General features: G+C 53.5%; 1 protein-coding gene across 8 annotated transcripts in view; it reads left to right on the top strand.

Annotated features, from left to right (window-relative positions):
* Positions 1 to 12,466, top strand: part of Rere (arginine-glutamic acid dipeptide repeats) — a gene marked incomplete at its 5' end in the record, with an annotated part of 132,223 nt that extends 119,757 nt beyond the window's left edge. For 2 of the 8 annotated variants that reach the window (XM_029558304.1, XM_017795417.1), the window contains 11 exon segments: positions 1,421 to 1,583; positions 2,534 to 2,626; positions 3,089 to 3,288; positions 4,244 to 4,411; positions 4,603 to 4,716; positions 4,995 to 6,346; positions 6,445 to 6,667; positions 7,281 to 8,004; positions 8,780 to 8,926; positions 9,435 to 9,639; positions 9,983 to 12,466. In XM_029558304.1, coding sequence (XP_029414164.1) covers positions 1,421 to 1,583; positions 2,534 to 2,626; positions 3,089 to 3,288; positions 4,244 to 4,411; positions 4,603 to 4,716; positions 4,995 to 6,346; positions 6,445 to 6,667; positions 7,281 to 8,004; positions 8,780 to 8,926; positions 9,435 to 9,639; positions 9,983 to 10,016 — 3,423 coding nt within the window. 8 annotated transcript variants of the gene reach the window in all.
* Between the last annotated feature and the right edge of the window lie 287 nt (positions 12,467 to 12,753).

Genomic DNA, 12,753 nt, shown 5'->3' with positions numbered 1-12,753 from the left:
TTTCTGGGTAAAAGGTACTTTAGCACACCTGCATTAGCTGCCTCCCAGAAGCTGTTTCCTTGACTAAAATCTACCCACTGCTCTTCCGTGGTTCAAGGCCCCTCCCCTGGGCGTGTGAACCTGGATGCACCTCATCTGATTGGTTCTCTGTTGGTCACAATATAAATGTTCTCCAGTCTTCTTTGCTTAGTTGATTTACTTCATCTTCCCAGCTAGTTTCCTGGAAAACAGTCTTGCCTCCTCTTTTTCCTTGGCACCTTGCTCAGGGCACAGCGAGCACTAGGGGAGACACACTGGTACTCTGGTCTGGATTCATCCTCAGGGCAACTTTGGTATCTGGAGATCTGCGAAGTAACTGAGTGTCTGCAACACTGATTTAATGTGAGGACAGTGTGACCTAGGCTTGCTCACAGTTGGGATTTTGTTATTGATGTTCTTTTAAGCCCTAGGCAAAGAGACTTTATCAAGAAGTCAGTCTTTTGTTTTCATTATTTTTTAATTATGTGGACATGTGTGTGTCTGAGTGTGGATATGTGCACTCAAGTGCAAGTGCCCAAGAAAGCCAAGGTGTCAGATTCCCTGGAGTTGGAGTTGTAGGCAGTTGTGAGCTCTGTGGGTACTGGGAAGTAAACTCAGGTTCTCTGCAAGAGCAGTACAAACCCTTAACTGCTGAGCCATCTCTCAAGCCCCAAGAAGTCAGTCGTCTTTTACAGAAACCCATTTTTTGTACACTTAAATTATTCAAAAGTAGTTGGTTTTAGTCAGCCTGGGCTAAGTTGAAAGTCGCATTTGTGTGGGAGGCAGGTGACAGCAGACTCCTTGGGTAAGGCTGCCGCAGCGCCCTTTTGTTTAAGTTGCATTCACTGTACTTTCTACGGCAGGGCTTAGCTTCCTTTTTGCTGGGTCATAAACATAATAGCTTTTCTTTGTCAGGAAGGCTTGCAGCGTGACAGGTGTCTGTCCTGCCTGCCTTTGTCAGGCCCCAGTCCTGTCCTTGAGGACTTTGCTAGCTTGTACAGCGTGGCCATTCAGAAGGTCAGGGAGGTGGAAGAAAGGCAGCTTGCCTTGGGGTGGGAGCTCTTTTCTTCCTGGCCCTCACCCCTGCCAGTTCAGCTGCATCCTTCTGTGCTTGTTCCTGAGGTAATCTAAGTAGCAGAGTTTTCTCACCTACCTGTGAACCACATGCTCAGAACACTGCCTCCATATGCACACTCCGCCCTCCAGCGAGCCGAGGCCCCTCTCCCCTTTGTCTCCTGCTGGTGCTGAAGTCTGGAGGCCATGCTCTGTGGAGCTGCAGGGTACCGGCTGCTGGGCCTCTCCAGGGAGTACTGCTGCCACCTTGCTCTCAGCACTGGGCAGAGGAGGATGTGGCAGGGAGGCCTTGGGCATGTCCACTCATGGTGGCCCTTTTTTCTTGTAGGGGGAGTTGATTACCTTCTATTACTACTGGAAGAAAACCCCAGAGGCAGCCAGCTCCCGAGCCCACCGCCGGCACCGAAGGCAGGCTGTATTCAGGAGGATTAAGACGCGCACTGCATCCACCCCTGTCAACACACCCTCTAGGCCTCCTTCCAGTGAATTCTGTAAGTGGGATCTTGGTGCTGCAAAGGGTTGTGAACAACTGTTAACATGACTATGTCCACCTCTCAGCCTGCAGAGCTGATAACCCAGGCAGTTGTGTGGCATGTATTTGCGTGTGTGTGCACGTATATACATTAGTGTGGATCATCACAGGAGATACTCAGTAGGAGTAGTTTTAAAAATTATTTGTACATTGGGGCTGGAGAGATGGCTCAGTGGTTAAGAGCGGACCCAGGTTCAGTTCCCAGCACCCACATGGTGGCTACGAATCGTCCTTAATGCCAGTTCCAGGGGAATCCGAAACCTTCTGACCTCTGCAGCACTGCACGACACGGGTGCACTCACATACAGGAAGGCAATACACTCATACACATAAAATAAAAATAATAAATAAAATATTTTTTAAAATTATTCATGTGTTTAGGTATTTCTAATAAACTCCATTTACATTTTACAAAAATATAAGCTTGGCCTAGGGTTTTACGTTCTTACTTGCTTTACCAAGATCCTCTTCCAGGCCCAGTGTGATGTATACCTAATATGACAGAGAGTCCTTGTGAGCCCTGTCCTCTTGCCCCTTTGCAGTTCTGTTCTGGCCCAACACTGGTCTAGAGGCACCTGTGTTGTACGTGGTGAGAGCCAGAAATCATCTGATGCAGGACTGGTTGGGGTGATATGGGACAGAATCCCTCAGGATTCTGCAGGATGCACCAGGAAAGACTTTGTGGGTACACTTGTGCTGGAAACAAGTATGACAACATTCCCTAAAAATCTGGCCGAGCAGGCCTTTGAGTATTGCCCCTCACACACTGGTGACCAGTCCTGAGGAATTCAGAACGAGCCTTTGTGACTGCTGCCTGCCCCAGCCTGTGGATCCACTCTGCTGGTGGCCCTATCCCTGGCTGAGCATGATGGCTTCTCTCCCTCCCCCTACTTTTGCTCACTTGCGCAGTGGACCTGAGTTCAGCCAGTGAGGATGACTTTGACAGTGAGGACAGCGAGCAGGAGCTGAAGGGGTACGCCTGCCGTCACTGCTTCACCACCAGTAAGTAGCCTTGTTGTGCTCTCAGTGGGGACGGACTCATTCCTAGGGCAGGCCAGGCTCTGACACTGGCAGGTTCAGAATATTTCACACACCAGGCTGGAAACCTGCCAGGACCAGTGATTGATTTGACATTTGCATTGTGCTTGAGAAACTTGAATCTTTTTATCTGGTTTTGCTCCCCTGTTGAGTGGTAGGAACTATACCACCTGCTTAGGTAGGAGGAACTCATAAAATGGGTGGGCGGGGGGTGTCTGTGATTCCTGAGAATTTGCTGCCATCTTAGGGTACCCAAGTAGGGGCAGTGGATGCCCCTCACCAGCCCTGCACTGTCTGAGGAACAGGTGTCTGTCCAGTCCCATGCTGTGTGACTCTGCACCAGGGTCAGGTGGAGCCAACAGAGGGGTCCCTTGGCCCAGATGCTCCATAGGACAGATGGACAGATGGTTTCCTCCTCTCACATAGCCTCTAAAGACTGGCACCACGGAGGCCGGGAAAACATCCTGCTCTGCACTGACTGCCGCATCCACTTCAAGAAGTACGGGGAGCTTCCACCCATTGAGAAGCCTGTGGACCCCCCGCCGTTCATGTTCAAGCCTGTCAAGGAGGAGGACGATGGGCTCAGTGGCAAGCATAGCATGAGGACGCGGCGGAGTCGGGGCTCGGTGAGTCTAGAGTCTGGTGCTGAGGCCTCAAGCCCACCAGACTAATAACAAGGGTTGGTTTTAGGCAGAGAAACATACTCTTGGTGGTATTTGGCTTTCCAAAGGCAATAGCCTTGCCTGTGGGATCATGGCCAGCACTCTGTTCTTTTTGAGGGGGCATGGAATATATCCCAAGCTTAGTTTTACAGAGAACCCATTGGTCTTGGTTTGTGGCCCAGTGCCAGCTCTCAAAGTCCCTCAGAACTTCCTCTGGTATATGGACTGCTCACCTCCATGTGGCATAGCTCTATTTTAAGCTTTGCAGGCTGGTTTTCCCAAACATTGATCCGGTTTTAGAGGCTTCTGCAGACCCTTTAATAGACTCTTTAATAAAGAAGCTTTGTTTAACTGGTCATGGTGGCTCGTACCTATAATCCTGGCATTTGGGAAGCTGTAACAGGAGGATTGCCGTCAATTCAAAGTCAGCCTGGCTACAGAGTCTAGCCTTAAAGCAGCAGCTTTGTTAAACCTGGGTTGCAGTGTCTGGGACCACAAGTGCTCCCCTCTTTAGGCTTTGGGTTGAGAAGGCTGAGGAGCACGGGCCTCCAGGGCCTTTCTGGTAGGTGGAAAGGATGCCCACCTTTCTCTGTCCTGACCTCATTTGAGCCCTGTGGCTTTGCAAAAGTGTGCTGAGGGCCAGGCAGGCAGTTCATGGGAAATAAACAACGATGTTTAATATCCTCGTCTCTGTGTGTGGGAGAGTAGACAGTTATCTGGGATGGTGATGGAACTTCTGCCAGCCACTCAGAAAACCTGTTAGTTTTCAAGACAGTCCCTCAGGATGCATTTCTGACTTTGAGAATTGCTCTTCTCAGTTCGTGGACATACCTGTTTCTCCTATCTCCTGCTGTGACTGGGCTCAGGTGGGCATCTGTGGGGCTTGCGGGTCCATCCTCATTATCCTTTGGTTTTGGAGGGGCAGATGTCTACACTACGCAGTGGTCGGAAGAAGCAGCCTGCCAGCCCTGATGGTCGTGCCTCGCCTATCAATGAAGACATCCGCTCCAGTGGCCGGAACTCCCCTAGTGCCGCCAGCACGTCCAGCAATGACAGTAAAGCAGAGACAGTGAAGAAGTCAGCCAAGGTCAGGGGCTGGGGAAGAGTAGGAGCTCTTGGGTCCCTCCCTCCCATTGGAGCAGGGCTGCTGGAGCTCTTCTCAGCTCCTCAAACATGGCTACAGCTGTCGTGGAACCTCTCTAGGCATTGACTTTGTCCTGGCTTAGGACATTTCCCCCCAGGGCTGTCCCCAAACGTCGTTTCCTTTGCTTCCTACAGAAGGTGAAGGAGGAGGCTGTATCCCCTCTGAAGAGTACCAAGCGCCAAAGGGAGAAGGTGGCCTCTGACACAGAGGAGACCGATAGGACCGCCTCCAAAAAGACGAAGACCCAGGTGAGGTTGGCAACTGAGTCTTGTTAACTCAGGCTAGCTCTAGGCTCCTTTGAAACCCCCAGCCCATGTTCTCCTGGGGGAAGGCAGTTCCCCAACTTCCAGGAAAGGAGCTTACATAGTTTGGGGTAGGAGCTAAAGTGACCCTCAATGCCAGGTTTGGGAGGAGCTGAGCTCACTGCTGTCTCTGCACAGACCTTGGTTGTGGTTGTGTGTTCCGTAGCAGTATGGGGCGGAGCTCTGCTTCCTGGGGCTTCCATCCCTTGCTTCTCTGGCTCTAGGAGATCAGCCGCCCCAACTCGCCATCTGAAGGTGAGGGGGAGAGTTCAGACAGCCGCAGTGTCAACGACGAGGGCAGCAGTGACCCGAAAGACATCGACCAGGACAATCGCAGCACGTCCCCTAGTATCCCCAGCCCTCAGGACAATGAAAGTGACTCGGACTCATCAGCCCAGCAGCAGATGCTGCAGGCCCAGCCCCCAGCCTTGCAGGCTCCCAGTGGGGCTGCCCCAACTCCATCCACAGCCCCTCCAGGAACACCCCAGCTTCCCACCCCAGGACCCACACCTTCTGCCACTGCAGTCCCTACACAGGGCTCCCCTGCAGCCTCACAGCCTCCTAACCAGCCACAGGCTACAGTGGCACCTGCAGCCCACACTCACATCCAGCAGGCGCCCAACTTGCACCCACCTCGGCTGCCCTCACCTCATCCTCCACTGCAGCCTCTGACTGCGCCAGCTAACCAGAACTCTGCACCACCTCACACCCAGTCCTCCCTGCATGGTCAGGGTCCACCTGGCCCTCACAGCCTACAGGCTGGACCCCTGCTGCAGCACCCAGGTCCTCCACAGCCCTTTGGCCTTCCTCCCCAGGCCTCCCAAGGCCAGGCTTCTCTAGGGACCTCTCCAGCAGCAGCGCACCCTCACACTACCCTGCAGCTTCCAGCCTCTCAGTCAACACTGCAACCCCAACAGCCTCCAAGGGAACAGCCCTTGCCTCCTGCACCCTTGGCCATGCCTCACATCAAACCCCCACCCACCACACCAATTCCCCAGCTTCCAGCACCACAGGCCCATAAACATCCACCTCACCTCTCGGGGCCCTCGCCCTTCTCCATGAATGCCAACCTGCCACCCCCTCCAGCCCTGAAGCCCCTCAGCTCGCTGTCCACACACCATCCTCCCTCAGCCCACCCTCCACCCCTGCAACTCATGCCACAGAGCCAGCCCTTGACCACCTCTCCAGCTCAGCCCCCCGGGCTAACCCAGAGCCAAAGCCTGCCTCCTCCTCCTGCTTCCCACCCCCCCACCAGCCTCCACCAGGTGCCCCCTCAGTCCCCTTTCCCCCAGCATCCTTTTGTGCCTGGAGGCCCTCCTCCCATCACCCCACCCTCCTGCCCCTCCACCTCCACCCCACCAGCGGGGCCCAGCACCTCCCAGCCACCCTGCTCTGCTGCTGTTTCTTCTGGAAACAACATCCCAGGGGCACCATCCTGCCCACTCCCTACTGTGCAGATCAAAGAGGAGGCTCTGGACGATGCTGAGGAGCCAGAGAGTCCCCCACCACCTCCCAGAAGCCCGTCCCCTGAGCCCACCGTGGTGGACACCCCCAGCCATGCTAGCCAGTCTGCCAGGTACTGGTTTGTTGGATGTGGACCCAGCTGGGTGTGGGTGGAGTCTGGTGGAGGTGGGCACAGCCTCAGCAGGACCCCAAGCGTTGCTGCCTTTCTAGGTTCTATAAGCACCTGGACCGGGGTTACAACTCATGTGCACGGACTGACCTGTACTTCATGCCTCTGGCTGGATCCAAACTAGCCAAGAAGAGGGAGGAGGCCATTGAGAAAGCCAAGCGGGAGGCAGAACAGAAAGCCCGCGAGGAACGGGAGCGGGAGAAAGAGAAGGAGAAAGAACGAGAACGCGAACGAGAGCGGGAACGGGAGGCAGAGAGAGCTGCGGTGAGTCCTGGAGGGGCCTGATGTGCAAGGAGGGCAGTGTCCCCAGCCAGGTTATGGTCACCCAGGTCTGTCCCAGGCTGCTGGCACATTCTCTCGATGCCCTTGGCACCCCTTCCCAGGCTTTTCTGAAGGGTGTAGCCCATTGCCTGACAGTCATAGGCCTCGATTGATGGGTCTGCCCTTCCCCTGCAGCCTGTAGACTTGTGTCTCCTCCATAATCCCAAGGTGTCAAGCAGGAGAGGGTGACCTGGAAGGAGAACAAAGCATGGGGGTGAGGAATCCTGTGCTGAAGCTCTCTTGTGGGGCACCCAGTGCCTACTTGGTCAGGAGGGGTAAGGAGAGCCAAATCTAAAACCACATGCAGGCTTCCTGGCCCTTGAGCTCCCTTGTGCACACCTATACATCAGTCCGTCTTGTTCACAGACAAGGTTGTAGGTAGGCACAGATGAGTATCATAGCAGGGTATGAACTGGACCTGGCCATGGCTGAGATCCCCCTTCTCAGGTTGGGATGGAGGGACCAGGCTGGCCTGACACTGTAGGTCTGGAACAGGCCAGGGCCACCTCTGTTGGGAACACCAGAGATGTTCACCAAAACACCCTCTTTTCTTCAGCAGAAAGCATCTAGTTCAGCTCATGAAGGCCGCCTTAGTGACCCTCAGCTCAGTGGTCCTGGTCATATGCGACCTTCCTTCGAACCACCACCGACTACAATTGCCGCTGTGCCCCCATACATTGGTCCCGACACACCTGCCCTCCGGACACTGAGCGAGTATGCTCGGCCCCATGTCATGTCGCCCACCAACCGCAACCACCCCTTCTACATGCCCCTTAATCCCACTGACCCACTGCTGGCCTACCATATGCCTGGCCTCTACAACGTTGACCCTACCATCCGTGAGCGGGAGCTCCGAGAACGCGAGATCCGGGAGCGTGAGATCCGGGAGCGTGAGTTACGGGAGAGGATGAAGCCAGGCTTTGAGGTGAAGCCCCCGGAGCTGGACCCCCTGCACCCAGCCACCAACCCTATGGAGCATTTTGCCCGGCACAGCGCCCTCACCATCCCCCCTGCAGCTGGCCCTCACCCATTTGCCTCTTTCCACCCGGGTCTGAACCCCCTGGAGCGGGAGAGACTGGCCCTGGCAGGCCCCCAGCTGCGGCCTGAGATGAGCTACCCAGACAGACTGGCTGCCGAGCGCATCCATGCTGAGCGCATGGCATCACTGACCAGCGACCCTCTAGCACGACTGCAGATGTTTAATGTGACTCCACACCATCACCAGCACTCACATATCCATTCCCACCTCCACCTCCACCAGCAGGACCCCCTTCACCAAGGTATGTGCCCAATACATGCAAGGCTAGGCTGGGCCGAGGCATCTCATAGAACTTAAAAGAACATCCCTCTGTTCCTGCATGTAGTAGGGGTGACAAAACAGGAGGCAGGGCTTCTGTTGGCTTTGAGCACTTGGAGCAGATGGCCAGCATGTGAGGCTCTAAGGTCAGCTCCGTGGACAGCTGGGGGAGGCAGGTCTGGGGCAGAGTAGGCACAGTATCAGTCCCTCAAAGGTGAGGCTAGATGTAAAGGCAGCTGTCCAGATAGTCCTTGATGACAGGCAGGGAAGCAGGAGAGGGGCAGCATTGCAGGTGGAGGTCTACTGTGAGAGGCCCTCCAAAGGGGTAGAAGAGTGAGCCAACATGAGCAGCTGGAGACGGCCATAGAAGGCCTAAGGGGGAGTGCTGGTTCACCAGGGACCCAGGACGGGGGAGCAGCCCAGGAAAGAGGGTTGTGAGGCTGTCCCAAAGAGATGGGGAGAGACAGCTTTTGCTGTGAACAGAGTAAAGACAGTGCCAAGCGGAGATGGGACAGAAGAGGCACAGGGCAGGCCTTGGGTCAGTGGCCTTGGAAGTGGTAGGAGATGTGTGGTCCATTGTAGGCTTTCTGCCTGTGGAGTGCACTCAAGGGAATGGCAGGATTATTTGCAACCAGGGAGCTTCCCACCCTCATGACCAAGAGCCAAGATCTTGGGTGAGAGGGAAGTCAGGGTCATGCAGTGAGCAGAGCGCTAGACCCACGTACCAGCTCCACCTGAACCTGTGTCCCTCCTTTTAGGTTCAGCGGGCCCAGTTCACCCCCTGGTTGATCCTTTGACTGCTGGCCCTCACCTGGCTCGCTTCCCCTACCCCCCTGGTACTCTCCCCAACCCTCTGCTTGGACAGCCTCCCCATGAGCACGAGATGCTGCGCCACCCAGTTTTCGGTAAGAATTCACTGGAAGAGGGTGGGGCTTCCAAGTAGAAGTTGTGTGGGAATCCTTTCAGCAGTCCATCCGTTCTCATTCACTGACCAACTGAACACATGTGGGGACCATGCAGGCAGACTCATGTACCAGGAGCGTTTGAAGTGGGGAGAGGCCAGAAATGCACAGCAAAACCACCTGTCAGGAACCAGGACTAACCCGTGCTTTCCAAGGGCAGTAGGTGCCTGATCATGAGACCGAAACCTGGGGACAAGGGAGCAGGCAAGGTCTGAGCAAGAGGCCCAGTGCAAGGGGTGGAGGGCTAGTGTGGGCCTTCTTCCTCCGTGGGGTTCTGCTGAGCAGCCTCCTTTCCCAGTTCTGATGAAGTGCTCTCTGTAGGTCCTGGGAACGGCTGCCTCGGCTCTTCAGCTAGAGGTAGATAATGCCAGGGAGACTCTCTCCTGACCTCCTTACTGGGCACTGTTGTGGTTGCCCTGGTCCTGGTTACTCCCTTGACTTGTTTTTGTAGCGGAGCCTGTTTTGTGCTTGGCAGGCACCCCCTATCCCCGAGACCTGCCCGGGGCCATCCCACCCCCCATGTCAGCAGCCCACCAGCTTCAGGCCATGCATGCCCAGTCAGCCGAGCTACAGAGACTGGCCATGGAGCAGCAGTGGCTGCATGGACACCCCCACATGCATGGTGGCCACCTACCAAGTCAGGAAGATTATTACAGGTGAGGTGGGAGGGAGGGAGGGAAGGAGGGAGGACAGGCAGGCCAGAGGATGAGGCTGTATCCAAGCCTAGGCTTTCTACCCATTCCTCTGCCCCGCCCATCGCTCTACTTAGCCCTCATGGGGACCCTCACCAAACCTTTGTGATGAGAGGGAGGGAGGGAGGGAGGGACGGAGGCACACAGGCATGACTTGGCTGTATGAGAGGCCACTGGGGTGGGAGTGGGATCCACAAGCCAATGAATGCTCTAGTCATCTGCCTGTAGCCTATGAGATGCTGCCTCCCATGCCCCAGCCCAGCCTGATACTGTTCTCGATTTATTTTTTCTTTTTTCTCCTTTCCAGTCGACTGAAGAAAGAAGGTGACAAGCAGTTATAAGTTATTTATTAATGCTGGCTGTGGAAACCCCAGTTCTCGGGGGTCAGAAACAGGACTTTTACATACAGTAGGAGCTACAGACGCAAAAGGAGTGTGGTCTAAAGACTCTTCCATGTATTTAAAGGCCCCACAACTAAAAACGCATCTGCATAATAGTGTTTGTTTGTCGAAAGGATTTCCTGAGGCTGGTTTGGGTCTCCCTGCATGACAGTCCCCCAGAAACTTAGTGCGTCCTGGGCTGGACTGAGCACCCAGAAAACTTCCCTGCAGTCTTGGGGTTTGGCTTTAGTCTCTTTTCCTTGATTTCTCGGTAGGTGCTAGAATCCGTTCACACCCTTCACTGTGCGTGCAGACACTGACTCACGTGGGCTCCAGAACCCACAAGTTTGCAGAGAGGCGGCGTATGAGTTTGGAATCCAAGAGCTATAATTTTTAAAAAATCTTTTATTTTAATACATTGTAGGAAATCTTCATAATTTGAGAAAGTTCTGCAGCATGGCTTTTTACATCTGTAAATAAATAATTTTAGAAGTCTTTTTTTTCCTTCCACAAACGACTATTCTGATCTATTTTTTCCAGCCATGTCACTGATTGTGAATTCCTACCAGCTATTGACAGAATACAGAGTTGATTTTTTAATAAAAAGCTATATATAATTATCCCTTTAATTAAAGGGAGCAGATAGGCGGTACTGGTTGCAAGCGGACAGGTGCTTGGGACTAGGCTTGGTCACAGTGGTGAGCATCCAGGGTTGGCAGGGACAGTGTTACAAACTTTATTTTGCTGCTTTGATTCCACTTCTGTCTGTCCCTTGCGTGTGCAGTGGCAGGCATGTTTGAGTGGGCCCCCTCCTTATTCATAAGAGTTCAGTGTTGGCTTTCTGTTCCCTAGAGTCACCTTGTCCTGTCTGGTCTAGAGAGTGCATGTATATGTGTCTGGTCATGAATTTCCATGAGCTTTGTGCACATACATCTGATTGTTGGGATAAATTGCCTTTTTTTTTTTTTAAGACTGAGATTTTCATAAACATTGTAGAAAATGATTCAATACAGGTAACTCAGCACATGAAAGACCTAGGACGTACGCTTGCCAAAGGAATGTTAGAACTGCCCATGTGCATGCCAGCAGGCCAAGCCATCCTTGCCACAGACTGCTTCAGAGTGAGGGGCACTCCAGGCTTACATGTCTGGCTTGTGGTTTGTTTTCCAAAACAGGCCTGTGCCTGGTGACCCACAAGCTCCTAGGAAGCCATTTGAAGCCTGCTCTTCCTGGAAGTAGGAACAAGAGCCCTGGCTAAACACAGGTTCCCCTGGAAAACCCTCGCTCAGCAGGAGGTCATACCCTTTGGGAGCAGAGCAGTCCTGGGCAGAGCTGGCCGCTGCTTCCCCACTGCTGATGGGATGGCTCCCTCCAGAGCCAAGGGCAGAGATGTCTGCCAGGACAGAACCTCGTCCCATCTCCCTCACTTGTATGTAGTGGTCACTCTGTGAGCCAGTAGATAAGGAGTGTCCAGGTCCCATGGGAGAGAAGTGGCTCATAGCTGACCTGGCGTTCACACTGCTCCAGGCTCTGACTCGGATCTGCAGTGGGGCTTCATGCTCCCAGAACCAGGCTTGGGGCAGCTAAGATCGATTTGTCTATTGAAGATGTTTGTAGGGTTTCTTTGTTTTAAGTTTCTTTTTCTCTCATTCCATTTCTGCCTTAACTTTGGTTTCTCACAGGAGGCAACTTCAAATTAACCCTTTTCTCATCCAACTTGCTGGTTGCCTTGGCACAGAGGCATTTGTTCTGTTGTGGGGAGTAGTGACATGCCCTCCAGCCCTTGGGGCTTTGAGGAAGGCCTCTTCTGCTGTGAGGGCAGCTCCTTCTTGTCCCACACCACCACCTCCTCCCCGTCCCTTTAACTGAATCTGCCATCAGTTAGACCTCGATCTCCTCTCTATTACCCATTTCCAAAGAGAAAGTGTGAAGTACTTTGAAGTCTGTACTTGAAATCTGTCTGGAAGTGTTTTCTTGTTAGTTTTGGCTTTCTTCTCCTGTCCCAAGGTGAAACACTGAGGTCTTCATTTCGAACCGTCCCCCAACCAGCTATGGTTTGTTCAGGAGGCCCCAGACCCTCGCAGCATCTACACCGAGGCTGCTTGGTTTCCTTTTGCATTTTCCTTCCTTTCATTTGAGGTTTGGGTTTGCTTTCTGTGTTCTGTATGTATCTTGTTGAGTGTCGAGGTTGAGCTTCCCGTCTCACTGCAGCGGAGTGGAGCGGACATTCTGATCGCTGCGTTCCTATAGATCTCGGAGCTAAGTGTATATATGAGTAGTTTGCCATGAGATAACACAGTGTAAACAGAGTAGACACCCAGAAATCGTGACTTCTGTGTTCTCTCCATTTGAGTATTTTGTAATTTTTTTGAAATATTTGTGGACATAAATAAAACCAAGCTACACTACAACCCTGGGTGTTGGCCAGCACACTGTCTCATTCTGGAGCGCCGGTGGGGTACTGGCAAGGGGACATCAGCATGCTGCCAGGCCCTGCTTACCTCCTAGAGCAGCTTCTAGAAACACGGCTCCGTGCTGTCTAGGAGGAAGGGCTGCCTTCTCAAATCCCTTGCTCTCTGGGACCAACACTGCCTCTACCACCACCACCACTCACTCACCCACACCACCATCAGGGTGTGTGAGGAACAGGTTCCTAGCCTGCTGAGGAGCTACTGGAGCCATGTGGCTGCATAGCAGC

The sequence above is a fragment of the Nannospalax galili genome, unplaced genomic scaffold (assembly GCF_000622305.1).
Source record: "Nannospalax galili isolate Female #2095 unplaced genomic scaffold, S.galili_v1.0 scaffold1488, whole genome shotgun sequence".
NCBI lineage: Eukaryota > Metazoa > Chordata > Mammalia > Rodentia > Spalacidae > Nannospalax > Nannospalax galili.
The sequence above is the reverse complement of the archived record's forward strand: the minus strand, read 5'-3'. Positions and strand labels throughout refer to the sequence as shown.